The 22,297-nt window shown below is 39.0% G+C and overlaps 1 protein-coding gene across 2 annotated transcripts in view; it reads left to right on the top strand.

Annotated features, from left to right (window-relative positions):
• Cd28 (CD28 molecule) overlaps positions 1–22,297 on the top strand; it is a 34,682-nt gene that overhangs the window by 8,664 nt on the left and 3,721 nt on the right. The window contains exons 2-4 of one of the 2 annotated variants that reach the window (XR_013109517.1): positions 9,989–10,345; positions 12,394–12,509; positions 16,937–17,531. Coding sequence is in view for 1 of the 2 variants with exons in the window: in XM_034499019.2 (XP_034354910.1) it covers positions 9,989–10,345; positions 12,394–12,509; positions 16,937–17,065 (602 nt within the window). In the remaining variant the exon portion in view is untranslated. Of the gene's footprint in view, positions 1–9,988; positions 10,346–12,393; positions 12,510–16,936; positions 20,630–22,297 lie in introns of those variants that run through there. The other variant, XM_034499019.2, reaches the window with a different exon arrangement.

Raw genomic sequence — 22,297 nt, 5'->3', positions numbered from 1 at the left:
ATAAGAGAAATGTTTTGCTGACTTCTTTACATGTTTTGAGTGAGAGCTCAGAAGATGAAGACTCAGGAGCCCCAAGATCTGGTCATTAGATTAAAATGAACATGTAGAAGACAATATATCAGGGTAGCCAGATTGAAGGAGTCACTGTAACTTAATTTAGTTGTGTAATCTTATTTGTGAGTTTATACAACAAAGTTATTAAAAGTATTATACTCATGTAAATAAGTTTTTTATAACTGTGTTTTCCATATTTGAAAAATTGAATTATGGTCATAATATTTGTGTTGAAAGATAATAAAGGTACCTATTCTTTGGGTCCTAGAATAATACAGTTTGACTTTTTTGAACGGTTCAGTGGTATTTGCTATGATACCACTTCCATTTAATCAAATTGCTCTATCATGGCATCCTTCTAGTTCTAGAAAACAAGAGGACAGTTGTTGTCCTATGAATGGTAGGTGGTGTTGTTCTCAGGATTATGGGGTTCTGTGTTTAGGAGTTTCAGTTCCACAGTGGTATCCTTGAGAGGTGGGGCTAGATTACACAGGAGTAGGTAATAGCTTTCTAGACATCTTAAAGTTACCATTCACCCTCAACACAAGTGACCTAAATATACTCCAGTCTCCATTGGCTTCCTAAAAGTCTAGCCTGTCCTTTTGTGTTTTTCGTGATCTTCCCTGTAGGGCCTTATTCACCCCTTAAGTCTAACATTTCTGAAACAATCCATCAGTTTCTTTTCTCCAAACAGATATCATTTATTAATTACATTGTCAATGGTGACTCTATTCTTGCTGTCAGCCGGCACTGGGACTCGGGTGAGTTTCCACTCATGGGCACTGGCTGTGAGTCCAGCACTGATGCTTTGCTCATTCTTTTGTAGCTCAGGTCTTGCCAGCTCACATCTGTTATGGCAACAGTCTCACTGCTCTAAATTGTCCTTAACCTTTCTTCCTTCGTACTACCACACTAACTCTACCTGTGGGGAGTGGGGGGGAGGTGGGGCTCCATTCTTACCTTAAATGTAAAGAGTCCTGGAAAAATCCACATGCCTTTTCTTGGCATCAAAGGCCTCTAGAGAACTGATGTAAACATCTTACCTATTCCTTCCTTAAATAAATAAAATTCCTTTCTACTTTCTGATAAACCCCTGCAATAAGATAATTTCTTTAATCTTACCTTATCTCAATTTGCTGTAGACTACATGGTCCAGCTAAAGGCTGTTCTGTATAGAAGCCTCCAGAGTCATTCCATCTGTGACGTTTGTTCTTGCAACTGTCAATGACTCTATAGAGTCTGTGCACCATCCGTGGGTTTGGAGTATAGCTGTGTACCTAGCAGGGTTTCTTTTACATCTTTCCATCTCCAAAGAACCAAATACACTGGAGTTCATTATTTACTTGCTGAATTAATGACTTTGTCATGGAAGAATTTAGAGTATCAGAGAATAACCTTCTAACTAATCAAGCTTTGTTTTCAGAGTGTATACATTAATTATTCTGATAAACTTTCTCTCCTAGAAACAAATGCTTTATGTCTCAGTACTCAGATGGGATATTTTTTATTTATTTGTTTTTTTTTTTTTTTTTTTTTTTTTTTTTTTTTTTTCAACCAAGCTGTTTGACCTCTGAGTTACTTTCTGACAGTTGCATATAGGACAATAATATTTTAAAGAGACAAAGACAAGTGTTGTCTACATTATTGTGCATGCATATTGTACTGTTCAAAGCCATTTTTTGGGGGGGGGGAGAGACTTTATTTCTGCCATGATTTCTTATAAAAATGAGAAATGCATAAAAGCAGTTAATGGAAAATGACCATAATTTTTTTTTGAAATTTTAACTTACATTTAAATTTTTTAATATGATTTTCAGAGTCTGTGGTCATACAAAGTACTGTAGGTCATAATATAGATCAGAGTTAAGGGTATGGCCTAGACTAGTAATGATCCAAAGTAACTCATTTAGTAAATTTATTCTGTTTTCATTGGCATCTATAATCAATGTGTAATTGTTTGAGTTGAATGATATTTAAGCTTTGTTTTAAAATCTTATATTTTATTAATAAGATTTAGTGGGCTTGATACAGTTGATAGGTATGGCATACAGTCTTGGACAAGGTTAGCCAGTTGGCTTGTTTCTTTTATCAACAGTCGTCATGCTTTGTCACAGTGGCCTCTGCTACACTTGTGTTTCCCTCTTGATCTGGCAATTCCTGTCTTCAGATCTAACAGTGGTCACAGCTGTGCTGCTACATGCCACAGGTGTCCCCTGCTCTGGCTGGGCTCTACTTTCTCACCACTTAAATGGTGCATCTTTCATAAACAATCCTGTCTACTGCCGCCAGTGATGGAATAGGCCATGTATTTTCAGTTGGAATCCTGAAAGAGTCGACATACATGCCTGCATATCATACTGTTCAAATTCTTTTTTAAAAAAATACTTTACTTATACCATGCTTTCTTTTAAAAAATGAGGAGAATTTCAAGAAAACAGTCAATGGAAAATAAGAGAAAATGACCATAGTTACTTTGAAACTAGTTACCTGAGCCACAGGATGTTGAGCCTCTAGTTTGACTTACAGGCTCCAGAACAAACACTAGATTGGCTCATCAGAGAGCTTGTATCTTACAGAGTCTGAAAGGAAGCAAGCGGTCAGGGGGCTGGGAGGTGAAGGATATCCTAGTCCTTAACAGGAAATACACTGGGAGGAAAGTTATAGTAACTTAATCAGATCTGTGGTCAGGACCCAGGCATTCTTTGCCAAGGCAACCAATGATGCCTCCACAACTGACTACATACACAAGAGTCCAATAGGGCCAAACATAGCTCTGCCTCTGTCCCCCTACCTAACATGTTACTAACACATCAAATTCTGTTCACTTGGAATTTTCAAAAGAAAATACCAGAATTAGGAAGCTATAACTTCATTTTTTTTCCAAATGTATAGAAATGTTGCAATGGGAATAAATGGAATCCATTAGAATTTCTAGAAGAAAAATCAATTTCTAATTAAGTATGTATTATATCGTTCTAATATCTTCTTTAGCATGTCAGTATATGCTTCAGTCTTGAGTCACACCAGCCTTGGTGGGCCATTTTATTTCACTGTGATGCTTATGATATAAAAAAAGGAAAGATAGACTATTATAAGTTTAAACATGATTAAAATGTATTTTTTAGTTAAGGATTCACCTGTTAAAATTTGGATTGAAAAGCAAATTCATGAGCTGACTGACATCTTTGTTTTGTACATGGCACTAAACTGAAATGGAAGAGGTACAATGGATAACCACTACTTGTGAAATAGAAATTCTTTATGAGAGAATTTGTATGATAATATTGTCTGTAGGTTACATTGAGATTCATCTATGATATAGAAGGTCTCTCAAATTGTGAGTAAACTCTTTGTGTATAGTTATCCCTCGTTATCCATGGAGAACATGTTCCAAGACCCTCTGTAGACACTTGAAACCCTGGATAGCAAAACTCTGTAAATGAATGTCTTTCCCATCTTTGCCAAGCTGGTCATGCACTGTGGCTGCAACCTCTGCAGTCAGAGGTTTAGCAGCAAACTGGTATGACTGTCCCTCCTTAGCGTGCATCCTAAGTACCTCAGCATTTGATTTTTTTCTTTTTTTTATTAAGTAGAGAAGTTTTGCCAGAATCACTATTCTTACAATGCAGGCCATTATTAAGTAAAACAAAGGTCATTTGAACAATACCAGTGAGATACCTCAGTGGTTGATCTGATAGCTCAGGGAGTGATTTCATGACTACCTGGTGATTGTGGCAGTAGCACATGTGTTGTAGAACCACCGAATAAAGGGATAGTTCACATCTTAGGTGAGTAACATTAGACCCCACCATCCTACTCACAGTGATGCCAATTCAAAATTTATGAATTGTTTATGAAATTTCCCATTAAGTGGTTTGGATCTGTAGTTGACTGTAGGTAATGGAGACGACCGCCGAAAGGAAAATCACAGGCAAGGAAGAGCTAGTCGAAAACATACTTCCTTTAAACATAACTACAAAACCAACTTAATCTTGTTGAGTGAACAAAGTTGTTCTCTTTTTCCTTCTGTTCATTCATGATTGAAAACATCAGTCTTTACACCTACACAAATAAATTGCACATCAGCTCTTTAGTATTTAGGGTCACCTGGTTTGGGAAAAAAAGTCATTAATTGTTTTTGTTTTCAGTAGCCTCATCTATAAAACAAGGGATTGGCTTTTGCTAATCTTCAAGTTCCTTCTATCTGAGTTTTCTTTGTTTCTTTCTTTGTTTATTTTCTTTCTTTGTTTATTTTCTTTCCTTGTTTTTTTTCTTTGTTTGTTTCTTTTCTTTCTTTCTTTCTTTCTTTCTTTCTTCCTTCCTTCCTTTCTTTCTTTCTTTCTTTCTTTCATACAGTACTCCACTAAAATGGTGGAGAAATGAAGTTTGCTTTGGTCCAGTCCTCTTACCATTCAACTTACCTACTACTAAATCATAGTCTTCTTAACCATCACTTGAAACTCCTAGTACCAGCTCTTTGATCAAGTCCAGCCTCTAGAGGACCTGAAACCAGCCACTGAAATTGTGTTAGCATGTTGATGCAGTGTGCCAGAGGGAAAGGAGTGATAGACCAATATCTGTTGGAAGGCTTGAGTTCAAGTCTCAAAGGCCGTTTATTTGTCCTGAAGTTGGACTCATGATTCTAAGCCATATGTTCCCTACATTGTATTTTATGCTTCATATTCTTTGTAAATACACTATTTAGCTTAACTGGGAGAGATGTATGTGTATACATCCTTTTAAGGTCAAAGTTCTTTGATGTTAGGAGCTACACCTTAGAGGTGATTTTCCATTGCACCTGTACAGAGGTTGGTCTGGTTCCTAAATGTAGTAATTGACCCACTTAGAATTGATGAGAAGGAAAGAAGTTGTTTCTGTAAGAATTCCATTCCCTTGGAAACACAATCAGTTTTCAACCTTCCAGAAGCCAGTACTAGCACAAGTTTCACAGACTATCGGTGGGAAATCTGGCTCTCACAGCCTGGCATGGGCTGCAGATAAGTGCCTTCTCACCTCTGATCTTAGTCTTTATGTCGTCTGTTGTAGAGCAGACTTGTGAGGGAAAGAGTCTTGAGGTTACTGCTTCCTGTCTCCACAGCTTTAGTTTGTTTAGCTGCTAGGAAAGGCTTTGAAAAGCAAAGCACAAATTCATCATCAAAACAACCTGCTGATTAGTAGATAGATGCCAGCCAAGGTAGATTTTACTGTGCTGAGCGAATGCAGTTGGGAGACCAACGATGTTTCTTCAGGGTGTAACCTAGGTAAACCACTCAAGAGAAGGAAAATAGAATCAAATATTTGCAGAAGTAAAGAAAGGTCATTCCTAGCATGATTTAGAAAACAACACATCTTCAAACAGGAGCCTGTATAGGAAAGCTAAATGTATCTCTAGTTCCTTCCAAGCCAGTGGTTCTCAACCTTGCTAATGTTGTGACCCTTTAATACAGTTCCTCGTGTTGTGGTGACACTCAGTCATCAAATTATTTTGTTGCGACTTCATAACTGTAATTTTGCTACGGTTATGAATTGTAAATATCTGAGATGCAGGATATGTGATATTTGACCCTCAAGGTGGTCATAACCCACAGGTTGAGAACCACTGTTCTAAGTCTAGGTATGTCCTTAAATTTTATAGTATTCCCTTGAATTGTTTGAAATAACACAGATTACAAGAAATTCAACACACACACACACACACACACACACACACACACACACTACACACACACAAATGAAAAACAAAATACACAGCCAAGCTGCCCATTGTCATGTGCTTTGGTTTATCTGTGTCTTGTACTGTACTGCTGTAGGGTGGTGGTGTGTCTCCTCACACATGCTCCATTTTTAAGGGAAATTAAAAGAAGCTAGAAGTATCATATGCACTAGGAACAACAGTGACCACACATAGTCAATATCATTTAGGATAATTGTAATCTATCTTTCATACCATAAATAAACCTATTTTATTTAATGTGTCTCCAGAGGAGATGTAGATTCTCAGGTCCTGTCAGGTAGTTTCTCATGTGCAATCAATTAAAGAAATCTAGAAATTGTGTTAACATTTAAAAAGAGGGTTTATCAAGTTGAATCCTAAGCTAGGGAAGCTTTTAGCTACACACAAGCACAAAGCAAGAAACTACCTTGACTACAGCATCTCTCTTTAAGCATCAGCTAATCTAAAAATTATCTGTCAACACAGAAGAGAGAAATGTGAACATCAACAGATAAATTGCCCATTTCTTTTTCATAGTTTTCAAATTCTTCCCAACAAAATTTGACACAGTCACAAAATGAAGTATTCCCTCCCCCCTGCACCCCCCCACACACCTTTTTTTTTTCTCTGTGGTTGGTTGCGTCTCCAGCACAATGACAGCTAACAGACAGCCTTGACAAGGGGCTGTGGAGTTCTCATTGAGAACACGCTTGGTTAATGCTGAGGTCAAATGGGCTCAGGAGAAATCAGACAATCTCAGCCATGCTGAGGCTTGAACTCAGAGTCCCCATGATGGGAAGAAGAAAAGCTATCTTTGACTTATTATATTACTCCTTGCAAAGAAAAACCGTTTCAGAGAATGACTGCAGTCTCTTCCTCTGAAAGTTTCCATCCTGTGTCATGAACCCTGATGCTGAAAACATGTCTTCTTTATACCCAGATGTCCAAACTTGACTTAGTTTTTGGATCTGTCTATTCTGGTAATGAAGTAGAAATGAGTAAAAAGAAAATATCTACTTGTTTCTGTTTGGCTGAGGGTGTCATTTTAAACGCTTCCTTTTCTCTTTAACCACACCTAAATCACTGTCAAGTTGGGTAAGCATTAGCCTGTAAACATTTCTCACTTCATCCAGTACTTCTAAGCCAGTTTAGTCTCTCTCACCTCTGACCCAGAAGACAGATAAATCTTGCCCACGCTCCATGCCCTTACTCTGGTATTGTCCGAGGTACTGCTTCCACTTTGGTTAGAGTGATCTACACAAATGAAAGGCTGTGCACATCTGCCTTTTGTCTTAAAAGCCTTCACTAGGTCTCAATCACTGACAGATCTTGGTAAACATTTGTCAATCAGCGTAGGCATCACCCTTTATCTCACAGACCAGCAGTCTTCATGTCTAGGAAGTCAACTGATCCCAGAACCTGCAGACTGTTGTCTACTGGATCAAAACTAGCTATTTATATATGTTTCTTCCTTATCAGACTGGGAACTGTCGAAGGAATTCATGTTTAGGAAATCAGTTTTATTTCTCATGTGTGAGTCTTGGGAAGATGTCATCTTCTGAATCAGACAATAATTACTAAATGAACATTAGAGTTTGGATGCTGGAGCTTGTCCTTTCCCCTCTGGCTCCTCCTTCTCTATCCCTACACAGATATTGATAGTAGCCCTGTTAGACAAAAAAATGTACTATAGCTACACAGTAGAATAGTCATAAACTGGGGTTCTGATACTTTATTGCAACACAGATAAAACTTGACAATTGCTATGTGAAAGATGCCAAGTGCAAAACGACACATACTGTGATTTCAAGCATATGAAATATCCTGAATGGGCAAATAGAGACAAGAAGTAGAGAAGAGGCTGCCGGGGGCTGGAGGGAGAGAATGTTGGGAAATGGTGGCCAATGAGCAAGAAGTCTCCTTTTCGTGTAATGAAAACATTTTACAGATAGTTGTGGTCTATTCACAACTCCCATTGTTTTTTTAAATCCCTTAATCATATTTTTAAAAAGAACTTTGTGATATGTTACTTACATCTCAGTAAAGTTATTCTAATCCAAATATCAACACTAACCACATCTTAACTTATACCAAATACATTGGAATTTCTGGGAGTAAGAGGTTGTGGATGAATGTTTTCTTTTTAAGTTCTATGTATACAGAAATACTGATAATTATATAGATGACAAAAGCTATTAGAGATTTAAATGTGTACTTACCTTCTACCCAAAGCAAAAGAAAGAAAGAAAGGAAGGAAGAAAGAAAGAAAGAGAAAGAGAGAAAGAATGAAAGAAAGACAAACATCAAACAACCAAAAACCAAAAACAAAACACCTGTGTGCATGGATTCAACCCCAGGTTAAATGCTAAATTTCATTTTTAACAACTTCTGAGTCTAAGTGGCTCTTGGGTATGGGTACAAATAACCTTTTAAAAATTAGAAATAGCAGGCTGAAGAGATTGCTTCACAGTTAAAGGAGAGCCTCACAACAGCAAAAACTATAAATAGGTAGTTATTAGCATGGGCCCCCAGCAAAAACCGATTTTAATTTTAATTTTTTAAAATTTCTTCACAGACAGCAATTTGTTTACTTCTGAAAATTTGAAGTCATGTCTCAGGAAGAGAATGCCTACATCCTATACAGCTTTGATCTGTAGAGTTGACTCTCCATGCCTAAGTGGTCAGCTATTTAGGTGCTGTGGCCCTTCAGTGTTAGTTCTGATTTTGTTCACCATTCGTTCAATGACTGTAGATGAAGCATTCATGTTTTGAGACCTCATTCAATCACTTTATTTATCTCTTTAAACACATATACAGGAATGGTGTCCCACACTTTTAATCCCAGCACTCAGGAGGCAAAGGCAGGTGAATTAGTGAGTTCTAGGCCAGCCTGGTCTATGTAGCATGTCCTAAGACAGCAAGGGCTACATAGTGAATCCCTGGTTTCTGTTTCTGTTTTGTTTGTTTAGAAAAATATAGAGCCAAAGACATGGTAAGCACCTGTTGCTAAGCCTGGTCTGTGGATGGAGGGAGAGAACCAACTCCTGCAACTTGACCTCTGACCTCTACTTGCATGTTGTGGTACACATGCACACACACAAACACACACACACACTTAAAATGTGATACTTTCGTTTTAAAAAAGAATATATTTCTGGAAATGGGGATGCACTGGAAACAGTATGAGCATTGTCTCCCCTCCCCCAATGGAAGTGAGAATGTAGTTTCATTTTCTTTGCCTTTACGGGGAATTAGATGGTACCCAGAGCTTTGATTGTTTGCTGGATAAAGATACAACTCTTCTTGATTTAAGAGAGTGAGCAAGCGAGTTTCTTGGGGGCTCTTATCTGAATTTGCTCTAGGAGAGAAATTTAAGCCAGCACTTGGAGCTACAAATATGCTGCCTCTTCCCTCACCCCTTTCTCCTGCTTGGGCTGGTCAATGAGCAAAGCCAGGATGTCTTGAAACTTCGAAATACTTCTCACAAAAACCTGTTGCAGAATTTAAAAAAAATCATTTGGACATCTGTGTCCGGCTTTCAAGCCACCTCCAAACTGATCACTTGTTCAGTAAGTCAACCCAAGGCCTGATTAACTACAGAGGCAGGTTAGAACGGCAGCCCGGCTAAGGACAATGGGGCACTTCATTTATCTGTGGCTTCTGGAAAGCATGTGGATTCCATTCATCTGCCCTGGCTGCAGAGACCAACAGTCCAAGTGACTGCAAACAAAGAGAAAATTACTCCCCCCCCCAGTTGTAGAAGCTGGAAAAGCAAGATGAAGGTGGCATCTGAGGTGGTTTCTTCTGAGGCCTCTACTTCCTGTTAGGTGCAGTTTCTCCCTGAGTCCTGATGTGATCCACTCTGCCTCCCAGCATGCAAATAAATGTCCACTGTATGAAGTTACCACAAATACAAAGAGGAAAAAAAAAATTCCTAGTGCCTAGCTGCGGTTCTCAATGCTCATGGAAGGTTACATTTTGCTGTCCAGGGGGAAGCATGCTCCCATCTTCCCATTCAGAAAAGGATACCAATATTATTGAAATATAAACTTGAAAACTTTGGGAGTAGTCATCATTCCAAGAAGAACTATTAATATATCTTTATCTGCCAAGGGACTAACTTTGTTGGAGATCTGTTCAGCTGGCTAATTAATTCACTTTGATTTCAGGGCAAGGGAATTACTATTCTTATGCTCCTAACTAAATGTTTTTCTCCCTCAGAAAACAAGATTTTGGTGAAGCAGTCCCCGCTGCTTGTGGTAGACAGCCACGAAGTCAGCCTCAGCTGCAGGTATTCCTACAACCTTCTTGCAAAGGAGTTCCGGGCATCCCTTTATAAAGGCGTGAACAGTGACGTGGAAGTCTGTGTCGGGAATGGGAATTTTACCTATCAGGCCCAGTTTCGCCCAAATGTGGGGTTCAACTGTGATGGGGATTTCGACAATGAAACCGTGACGTTCCGTCTCTGGAATCTGCATGTTAATCACACAGATATTTACTTCTGCAAAATTGAGGTCATGTATCCTCCGCCTTACCTAGACAATGAGAAGAGCAATGGAACTATTATTCACATAAAAGGTAACACGCCATCGTACTCCGGTAACCTAAAGGACGGTTGTGCAATGCTGAAAGGAGGGTTGGGATAGGTGAAGGTGGGGCGCTCGCAGGTGATCTGAGACTCTCATAAACCTGTTTCCTTTCACTTCAGCAATGACTCCAGCTTATTTGGAATGCCTTTACATTTCCTCACTGACGTTATATGGAAGGATGAGAGAAGAGTCTCTGGGAATAGAACCTATGAGACTATTCTGGATTCAAGTACATCATGCCCAGAATAAGTTTGCCATTAAAATTTGACTATATATTTTTTTTGACCTTTTGGTTAAGATCAAGTATAAAATTGAGCAGAGAGTCAGTCCTAAAATTGAGCATAGAGTCAGTCCTCTACAGTGAAACACAGTCTGATGGAGCAGGACTCAGGAAGAATGGGTTGGATACCAAACTCATTCTCTGTTTTTGTGATCCATGTTCTTCCACTACTAAGTTTCTTTCCATTTTCCAAGACATAAAAAAGGATGTTGGACTAGAAATTTAGGGGACATACAATTTGTGATCTTGGGTAAGTTATCCAACTTTTTAATAACCCCAAACTCAATATAATTAAGCAGTACTCATGAATCAACAGTAATAAGCACATTATGTTTACATTGAGATTATGTTCTGTGTAAACATTGGGAAGAAAAATAATAGGGTTCTCGAACTCAAATATAGCTATTGGCATTAACATAAAAAACTGAGGGAGGATGAACAAATTTTTGTGTATATGTGAATGATAGATAAGAAAATATATGTTCCGTTTTATATTCAATTTTAGCACAATTACAATAAATGCATTTTCACTTATGCCATAACAAAGGTGTACTTGAGAAAACTCAAATACCAAACAAGAAAAGAATTATTATATTAATATGACAGAGTAGCTTTTCTGTTCTGGCAAAGAAAACAAACCCAGAGGCAATTAATACACAAATTAATATTTCTAATATCAATAATTCCCAGGCAAAATATTTTGATTTGGATTAAGTTGAAGGATAAAAAAGATATATCATTTTGGAAGCCAAGAGTAAAACATTTCTTCATATAAATGATACATTACCTTAGGCTAGTATATTGTGTGTATGCATACAACACACACACACACACACACACACACACACACACACACACACACGCACACACGCACACACATTTAGGAGAACTGGAAAAGATGTCAGGAATTCTGACCTTGGCAGCTTTCAACCCTGTTTGTATTTGTATATTATAAACCTAAGTAGGTAAATTGGGAAATGCCTGTGCTCAACTTTGAGCTTCTGACTTAATTAATAAGGATTGAGGAAGGGTTAGATAATGGTTTTCACACTCTGTCAGATAATTCTAATGTGCAGCCAGGATTAAAACTTCATGGACTAGAGAGTTGTTGATATTCTTTTTATTTATGTATTTTATTACAAGTTTATTATAAATAACTTAGAAATAGAAAATTTCATGTATCCAAATTAATCAGACCCAATGTCTATACACCTCAATGAACTATGAAGTATTCTGCCTAGTTATAATTTTCCACTAGTTTCAATAGAACTGCATGGAGTTTTTTTCCCATCTCCTTTCTCATGCCAAATATATAACCTCACTCATTCGGTATCAGATAATCTGTTGGAGTTAGAGCCATATATTTATCTTTTTAAATTTTTTCCAGGCTAGTTTTCTGACTGCCAAATTAAGTGGATCATTTTTCTTAGGGTTTGAAAAAAATCAGCTTTTGATGTGGGAGAAGGGGCTAGGGATCAGGTTAGAGTCACTGAAAGTCACCATTAGCAAAGCTAGGAAGGTCCACTGACTGTCACCAGTGTAGCACTATAAAGCAGTGTTTGTAACCTTAGTCTTGAATACAGACAAAGTTTGATCAGCAGTGGGGTTGAGTGAATCCCAGAGGGCAAGACTCAATCATCTCAGCTGGTGGTATTCTGTATGTCTTAGTACTTTCAAATTCTTCTCTGATGTGCGGGATAGAAATGTACCCAACTGCTGTTTCTGTGTCCTTTAACCCACTCTGTTATGTTTTTCAGAGAAACATCTTTGTCATGCTCAGACATCTCCTAAGCTGTTTTGGGCACTGGTCGTGGTTGCTGGAGTCCTGCTTTTTTATGGCTTGGTAGTGACAGTGGCTCTTTGTATCACCTGGGTAAGAGGAGCAACATTGCTTTTATGTAACTTCTCTGCACCTGCACTCTGACTATATAAAGAATCTGGCCTGTATTTTTTCTATTGCAACGTTAAAGCAGGTGATGTTTTTCAGTCTGTCCAACTTATATGTAGTAATGATCTGATGTGAGTTCTGTTTTCCAGAAGACATCAAGTAGTCAGGCAAAATTAGAACTAAATGGAAAGATTGGAGTGGGCAATTATAGAGAATTAACTTTCTTATTGTTAATTTTGCAACATAATAAAATTGCATATAAAACAGCTTAAATGCATACATAAAATATAAAATCTAAGCCTCATCAGGACTGGGCAACTAAGCCAGTGCTTTGATTTGGGATCAAAACTCAGGAGAAAGTAGGCTGCTAAAATTGTGCATTCAAACCAGAAGAACACAGGTTTGTTTATGTCTGTCCTATTTTCTGTCTTTTCTGAAGCAGCTGCATTGTTCGAGGTCAACTTCGATGCTGTCATTATGAAAGCATAAGGGGAGAGAGACTGTGCAGAGCTCTCCCGACTGAACAGAGATTACTAGTCTCTGCAGATGTTTCTGCAATAAGTTTAATATATATTTTTTCACCTTTCTCAATGTTGACTTTTGATCTAAGCTTGAACACTTTTTTTTTTTTTTTTCTGAGACAATGTCTCACCATGTGGACCAAGTTGGCCTGGAACTTACTATGCAATCTGACCTTGACTCATATAAATCCTCCTGCTTCATCCTCTTGAGGGCTGAAATTATAGGTGTGTACCACCATGTCTGGCTTTCGAACATATTTAAAAAATTTTTTTTATTTTAATTTATGCAGGTATTTTGCCTGTGTGTATGTCTGTGTACCACTTATGTGTCTGGTACCCACTGGAAGCCAGAAGAGGGAATCAGATTTTCTGAAATTGGATTTACAGATATTTATGAGCTACCTTGTAGGTGCTGGGAATTGAACCCGTTTTCCCAGGAGAACCACTAAGCTATCTTTCCTATGCTCTTTTGAACACATTTTGATGAACACAGTCACTGTTAAGACTTTAGCAAGGATCCTTTTCTTAGAAACCTCTTTGTGTATGAGGAACAGAACGCCTTATGTATTGATTCCACACGCCTCTCATTTTTTTCCCAGAAGTTGGGTGAATATATAAGTAATTTCTTCAATGAGAAATGTATGCTGTACAAGAGGAAAAGACCCCTTTTCTTGCTAGTCTCAACCCATCTACTATTAAATACACTTAGGACTTAGTGAATGCTTATTGTGTTGTTAAATAGGTAACCACCATACAAACCAAATAAGGACCTAACTAAGCCTGTTTGAAATATGATACCAATTTGAAGGCATAATCCTTATATTTAAAGAGATAATGTATAGTCAGGTATTTCTGGAACTCATGCCATGTAATGCCATCTTATTTACTGCAGCACTGGTGAGGGGACAGGACAGTTCTAGCTCTAAGTCATGAAATTGTATCTTCTTGCTGTAGATTTAAATTGTTTATTTTCTTATCCAAAGTTGCCTATTATTCCCCACACATTCTTGTAGTTCATAGGCCATGGAGCAGGTAGACATTTGTCAGGCTACCTTTTGAGAAATCTATGACTTTTACACAGTGAGGAACATGGTGTTAGCTTGTTCATGGAAATTTTTTGTTTCATCTTGGGAATTCCGAAAGTTATCCAATCAGGGTATACTGAGAGAGACTCTAGTATAGAAAGTATTGCTCAAGTTCTGGCTCTGATATTAGTTGATAACTTTCATCCTTCTGGACTTTGAAGTCTGCACTCTGGCTGTCTTCCGGCTCTACAGGGGCTGCCACTGATTTTAGAATCCTTAAGTTTGGCTTGGTTTTTTTCTAATCCTCAACCACTGACTTTTCTTGCTTCCCAAGTCTCTAAGCGAGGACTTGAATTTCCTAATCTGAAGAGCCGGTGCAGCAGCCCTCTAGGTACCTTCCAAGATAGATTGTCATATACTGACCGAGGTCAAAGGCATTTACTAGCTTCGTGGGAAGTACTTTTGGAAACTGCTTTGGCTTTCAGTGGTCCCACGGGCAATGCTTTAAAACTTATGGTAAATATATATCAAGGAAGTCAGCTAGCTTCTGAGATGAGGCACCAATGTGCCGAGTGACTGAAACCGCCCCCAAAGCAGCCTCTCACTTTCAGTGAGTTAAAACAATTCACCTTTCAACTCATGTATCGGAGATGTTTTGTGCTTTTCTTTGGCAGCCCCACAATTTCTGGTAAGATTGACTTCTCAGCCTTGGGAAAACTGTTTCTGACTTATCTCACATGCTCATTGTGACTATACAGCCTTACATCTATGGCGCTTGGGAGTCAGACCAGGTTATCTAACAAGAATGTTACTTATTTGGATCTCAAACCCAGGTCTTGTGCTCTCTGACCAAATGGGGGTTATAAAAATAATTTGCATCTCACAGAACAATGTAGCACCTTTAGTCTTAGTCTTAGTGAGCTAGGCATTTAGGGATCCCTAGGGCTTAACTACTTTTGGGGATCCTATTTTTGGCTAGTCAGCAGTGTGCCCTTGGTGAAAGGTTTCCAGAGCCTCCCAAGAATCCATGCCATGCTGCTGTAGGTAGTTCCAGGCTGTGTGGGTTTCTGTCTCTGTGCTTGACCTGATGTTGGCATTTGAGTAAAGAAAAGGATTTTCTTGGTCAGGTTGCTGCAGACTATGACCTGTCATTCTTCATTCTTTGCTCACTCAGCTAAACTGTGACACTGGTTCCCTTTTCTAGCTTAGAGGAGGGTTGTTTTAGTTTGTTTTTGTTTTGTTTTTAACATGCTTTTTGCCAGTATGTACCACAATGCGTAGATAATGTGTATTTAGGTAGCATCTGCCTTTTAAGTCTACTACATTCTTGGTCACTTCAGAACATTGCTTGTGCATACCCTGTGTGTTGCTGCTTTGTCTAGGAAGCAAGGCAGAGGCAAAAGGAAGGGCAAAGGGTAGAGTGGCCTTGAAGCCACACATCTTTAACAGGCATTGGTTGGTGAGGGACACAGATACATAGACACAGGAGATGGGTGCTCTATGCATATACGTTGTGAGTGTACATGAGCACTGTGGATTCTGGACTGGATTCCCAGCTATTTCCATCACACTGGTTAAGAGTCAGCTAAACCTACTGTCTGATATTAGTGTTGGGGTAAACATGGGAGCTGATTTTCTTTATCTTTGTGTGTAACTTGGAGAACCTCATCATCACAACAGCCTTCTTATTGAGGCCTTTCTTTAAACTATAATTTCATCGATATATCCACAGGCAAGGGTTAGCATTTAGGGGTTGGCAAAGGAGACCCTAAAGGTTAGCATCAGTACTGAAAATGCTTGCCTGGGTAGCATCACCAGCCATCTTTGCTTACTTTGAGGCCTCAGGCACGTGGGTGTAGAAAGGAGGCCGAGCCTGTCATCCTCCATCATTATCTATTCAGCAGCACCTGTCCCTCATACCTAGTGTACATACTTAGCAAGCACATCAGGCTTTTCTGCTTAGAAGTTGGCATTGCTTTTTCATGTCAGAGCATTCCAACTCTACAATCCACATGACTTTCTGCTTTTGACAATTATACAAACTTTACCATCACATTGACCTGGCAACAATGCCTCTGGACCACAGTCAAAAACAAAAACAAAAACAAAAACAAAACAAAACAAAACAAAAAAAACGTGGTCAAGATGCAAAGTGAGTTTAACTCTAGTTCCAGGTTCAGTGTCATTCCTCTTTCTCTGCTCCTGGTAGAATTTCTTTCAGAGGTTGCTCAGTCTGGGAAAACAGTGGTGGGTGACATTATTGTTTTTGCAGAAATATATGCATATAGGAAATAGGGATATAGGTGTTTGAACTATAAACCTTCATTCATTTGGATTCTGATAAACTAAATTACATTTGATCTTAGCCAAAAGGCTGAGAAACAATTGCTAGCCTAAATTTATAATTATCATTTTAGATCCTGAAAGACCTGAAAGGTTTCTTTATTGGTGTTTTTCTGTTTGTTTGTTTTGTTTTTTTGTTGTTGTTTAACTACAGAAAAATAGCTTACTTAATGAATGATAAAAGTGGAAATGGCCAAAGTCGAAGGGCTTTCCAATGCATTTAAATATCAATAGTGAATATGTTCTAACGTACGCTCTTGGGCTTTGGATTAGATGACAGACGTTGAGAGTAATGGACACATTTCTATAAAACAGTTTCCTTTAGATTTTTAGTAGAGCTGGTGGTAGTCAGGCTTTGATTAGTCATTATCCTAGTCCAGGGCACCGAAAAACACTGCTCCTCTGGGTCATTTGACAACTGATGATCTGAATAATTATCCCCAAAGTCTTAGAACCCCTCCAACAATACCTCCTCTAAGTCCTTCCATATTGACCTTTTTCTTTTTTCTTTTTTTCCTCCCAGACAAATAGCAGAAGGAACAGACTCCTTCAAAGTGACTACATGAACATGACGCCCCGAAGGCTTGGGCCCACTCGAAAGCATTACCAGCCCTATGCCCCTGCGAGAGACTTTGCAGCATACCGCCCCTGACAGGGACCCCTATCCAGAAGCCCGCCGGCTGGTACTCGTCTACCTACTCACCATCACTGCTCTGGATAGGAAAGGACAGCCTCATCTTCAGCCGGCCACTTTGGACCTCTATTGGGCCACCAATGCCAACTATTTTAGAGTGTCTAGATCTAACATCACCATCATCTTGAGACTCTGGAATGACTGAAAGAAGCTTCTTGGCAGGATTAATTCTGTGTGGCTTGACCCAAACTCAAGCTTAATATACTTATTCACTTGATTGGGGAAGTTAGAGTAGAGAAATCAAAAAGTGAGAGAATTCATTCAACCTCGGGAAAATCAATTTGCAGGCTCCTGGATAAGCCCCGCCCCTTTCTCTCTTACCAGCACATTTCAGTCACGTGTTGTGATAGCCAATGATGTTTTGGACGGAGAAGAAAGGATAGCAAAACCTTCTCTTTGGCTTAATTGATGTTTTGGAGTGGGGGTAGGTAAGAGTATAGTACTTAACTATTTGAAAAATAATTAGAACACTTTTTTCACTCATGAAATGAGCCACTTAGCTCCTAAACAGTGTTTTCCTGTTAGTTTAGAAAGATGTGGACATATTTCTAATGATTTCTGACCATTTTTAATCACACTGACCCATGGAATGGCCTCAAAGCACCCCTAGGGCTTGTTTCCTCATTCCCTGTCATGGGAATTCAGTATTATTAATAGTCACAACATGATTTCAGAGCTAAATAGCCCTCCCACACCAAGAAGAATGTGAGAGGAAGTAAGATCACTTTGTGTAAAACACACACACATATATGTGTACGCACACATATGTACACACACATATGTATATGTGAATGCTATGAAGAATTATCTGTTTAGTAGCCTGTTATAGTCAAAACATTTAAGTTTCAGCTTTCCACAGTTGGGTCACTTGTTGTCCTTTGTGGATATCTGTAATTGTGTCTATATGGCACTAGTCATGATACTGTGAACAAAAAGTGTAGTGTTAGGATTTCTTAGGGTGACAAGGATGCATTTCAGGGAACTTCCTCTGAGGAAGGGAATGAGGTCATTCTTGCCATGTACAAAAGAGGTGGATATTTTCCAGAAGGCACCATAGGGAGCCCCAGTATAAGTTCCTTTGGACTCTAAAGTTGAGAGGGATTTGATATGTTCTTGGGCTCAGGACTCCAGAACTTTCTGTGCTCAGCTGCTTCATACCATGGGGATTCATTGACAAGAACAATTACTTTGGAGTGTGTCTTTAGGGATGACATCAAAGTTCTCAAGAACCTACAAGGCCAGTTACTGGAATGAAGGTGGACTTTTTTTTTTGACTTCCAGTTTGGGTCAACTGGAATGTATCTGGGGACCTTGAAGAATGACCGTACAGCTGTCTTCACCATTTGTATAGTGCTTTGAATTATTCCGAGGTTTTAAAGGCAGGAAGACCTGGTAAACATTCTCATTACTAGTTAAAAGGCATCCTGCAAGTCACTGTTCATCCAAGACAATGATTCCTCAACTGTAAAATGGACATAATGAAGCTTGCTGTGGTCCTCTGGCCTCTGCCTCCCAAGTGTTGGGATTACAGGAGTGCACAATCATGACCAGCTTGTAATATCAATTTAACTCATGAGAATTTCTCAGCTTCAATAATTTTCCAGCTAATTGGAATAGTTTATCTTGTAATCAAACACAAGGCATTTCCCCTCCTCCACTGTTTTGGTATATAAAGAGGTCTTTAATTTTTTTTTTAATATGAGGGGTGGGAAGAGATAGGAATCTTTTAATTCTAGACAGAAGATATTGTGCTCTGGTAGACTTTTTTTTTTTTTTTTTTAAATTGGCTTCTATTCTGTGCCTTTAATTAAACCAGAGAAGGCCAAGATCAGCCCCACTTGTGTGACAAAAGTGTGACTTGTGCTGGCCCTGGCACTTGTGACTGCAGCCAGCTTCTTGACATGTAGAGTTCTTGAATCTGTGTTATAAAATTATATTTGGAAGTGACAGAGCTGGAGAATTTATAGAAAGGGCAATAGCAAATAACAAACCCTTTTTTAAATGGAAAGATTTGGTCTTTGGCAACTGATAGCTTTGTTTTCTAACTGGAAAAGGAGGTTTACTGGAGATGAATCACACCTGAGAGTTTTCATAACCCCTCTGAACAGAACCAAAGCATAGGTGTGAAAAGCCTTTTGCTATTGCTATGAACCAACAGACGGTTTAAAACACTGGTTCAGAGTAAAGCTTTTGCAGTTTCAGATGTAGTGTGTATGAAGAAAACTATGTCATTTGCTGCTATTATTGTAAGAGTCTTAGAATTAAGGTGTGCCTGTAATTTTCAATTGTGAGCTCACCTATTTGGGACTGAGCGTGCCAATTTTAAAGAGATCCGGTGTACCTTATAGCTACATCCAATGATACAATTACCACACTAGCATGTGCCTGTTTTAAAACTCCTGCTTTAATGTTTTCCTTAGGACAGGTATGCTCCCCCTGCGCAGTGAATCGGGAGAGATTTTGCTATTTGAAAAAGTGTATGACATTTTTATACATTTGGGTTCTCCTCTCTGTGTGTCTCTGTGTGTTTCTGTGTCTCTCTGTCTCTCTTTCTCTGTCTCTCTCTGTTTCTCTTTCCTGTACATGTGTCTCCCCCTGCCCCATTTCTCTGTCTCTTTTCGTCTTCTCTCTCTGTCTCTCTCTGTATCTCTGACTCTGTGTATCCCTCTGTCTCTGTCTCTCAGCAGATTTTCAAACGTTGTTTTTCTTTGGAAGAAATACAAGCTGTGGTTGGTTTGCTAGGCTTCAGTAGCAGTATATCAGTAGGCCAATGTTTTATCTCTTGGAAATTTCTGTCTGGGTTTACCCAATGTGCTCTCTGTGATGTGACTGCTGGGGGACAGATAGGACTGGATTGAGTCTTCAGTCGTTTAGATCTTCAGTCATTTAGTCAACTAAGTGAGTCACTAATCTGCACGACTATTTTAATAGGCATACTGATGGTCAAATGGATGTCTGAGCTCTCATCTCAGCTTTCTGTACTGACATATGGGAACTATACATGACTTGTATGCTCACCTGAATCTGTTAAATTCAACAACGTGAGATGGACCAGAAATCACAATGTTCATGTCCATATAGCCACCGTTAACCCACAGTAGTGTGGGACTTGTGAATGAGGTTATGCCATCTACAAGGCCAATTGAAGCTTAAATCTCTCTTGCACTGTTATGTTTATACAAATATCAAAAGCTTGTTCCTGTACCGGGGACTTAGCACATGCTATTCATACTATTCTCTCTGTCTACAATGTTATCCTTTAGGTATCTACTTGGTTTGCTCTTACTTTCTTGACATATTTGCCCAAATGTCACCTTCAGCTATAGTTAATTACCTCTACAACCAGTCACCTTGCCTTGTTTTATTTTCTCTATAACTCTGTTACTAGATGTTTTTCTTATTTATTGGTTTATTGTCTGGTTTTTTTCCCATAGGGAAAGAGCTCCATTTACTTTGATTTTACTGTTGTAACCCCAATGCCTAGAACAATGCTTAGCATGCAATAAATATTTATTCACCGAATAGATGGATTCCACATGGCTTTATGGGTTAATGACGAATCTAAATGATCTGATCACACCCCAAGAAGAAAAGCAGAATCACTTCTGTTTTCCACTTCTTATCAGAGACACAAGAGGTAAAGCAGACACAGAGAAATCTGGTAGAAGGACATGTAATTTATACAAGTTCATTTACGGTTTAAAAGTTTCTTGTGCATCTTGAAAGATGAATACAGTTAGAACCATTCTAAATATGTTTTTCTAAAAACAACCAATTAGGAGTAAGTTGATTTTCCATTTAAAGTATTTAAATTCTCTCTTAATAGATTGTTGGCATCCTTTTTGTTTTTATTTTTTGGATCATTTTAAAAAAAATTGTTATTGGGACTGGAGAGATGGTTCAGTGGCTAAGAGCATGACATGAGCTATTCTTCCTGAGGTCCCAGGTTTGTTTTCCAGCACCCACATTTGATGCTCAATTTGGGTCTCCATTGACATACATTTAGGCAAAACATATACACACATAAAATAAAAATAATGTATTTGTTGATAATTTCATGTATATGTTCGATGAATCTTGATAATACCCATACCCAGCTCCTGGCCACCATGTCCCCTGGACAGTCCCCAACACATGTATGCCTCTCATTTTCATGCCCCCCCCTTTCTTTTTTTTTCTTTTCTTTTTGGTAACCCATAGGATCCAGTTAGTGCCACTTGCTGGAATGTGTACCAGTCTTGGTGGCTTGCCCTTGTACAGGTCTTGTACAGGTGTCCACAGCTCCTGTAAGTTCATAGTGCCATGCCTGTGACATGTCTAGAAGATGGCACTTCACAGCACCCCACGCTCTGACTCTTACATTCTTTCAGTTCCCTCTTCCATGATGTTCCCTGAGTCTTGTGGGAAAGGTTGCTTACTATAGACTTCCCATTTGGTGTTGAACACACAAAAGTCACTTTTGACCAGTTTCTGCCTACTGCAGAAAAGAGGCTTATTTGGCCAAGGCTGAGAGCAGCATTTACCTATGGATATAAAAAGAAATATTTCATAGAAAGACTTACCTGTCTATTCAGTAAAACAATAGTAGTGGCTTCCCTATTATGACCTATGAACCATAAACCACGGACTTTTGACCAGGTTCACAGTATCAGGCAACAATTCCCTCCTATGAAGTAGAGCTCAAATCTAATCAGAAGGTGGCTGGTCACCCCATAACCTTCCTGTCGACATTGCATCTGTGGGCACATCTTCTCTGTCAGGTTGATATTGTAGCCTCCAGGGTCTGGTTCTAGGTGACTCCATTTATATCCTACCCCACCCCTCAGTGGCCTAAAAAGCACCCCTCAGCACTATAAAAGCACCCCTCAGCACTATAAAAGCACCCCTCAGCACTATAAAAGCACCCCTCAGCAGGAAAGAAATTCTCAGGTCAGTTCTACCTTGACTTCTCTGTCTTATAATCAAAGTCTGTTGTATCCTCAGCAGTAAGGCTTTACCATGTGGTTAAGGTGGGGATCCAGGAACAACAGCTTTGCAGCCTTGTGGGCCTCAGCAGTCACCCTGACTAATCTGTAGGGACATATCCCCTGCCTGGCACTGAGATTTTTTCATTTAAAACCCATGTTTTCTGAGGGAAGCATTTTGCTAATGCTTTAAACCTATTTTTAGCTTATGGTTTCTGAAACTATG

Source organism: Arvicanthis niloticus, chromosome 3, assembly GCF_011762505.2.
Source record: "Arvicanthis niloticus isolate mArvNil1 chromosome 3, mArvNil1.pat.X, whole genome shotgun sequence".
NCBI lineage: Eukaryota > Metazoa > Chordata > Mammalia > Rodentia > Muridae > Arvicanthis > Arvicanthis niloticus.
Note: the sequence above shows the minus strand (reverse complement) of the source record. Positions and strands in the feature narration are given on the sequence as shown.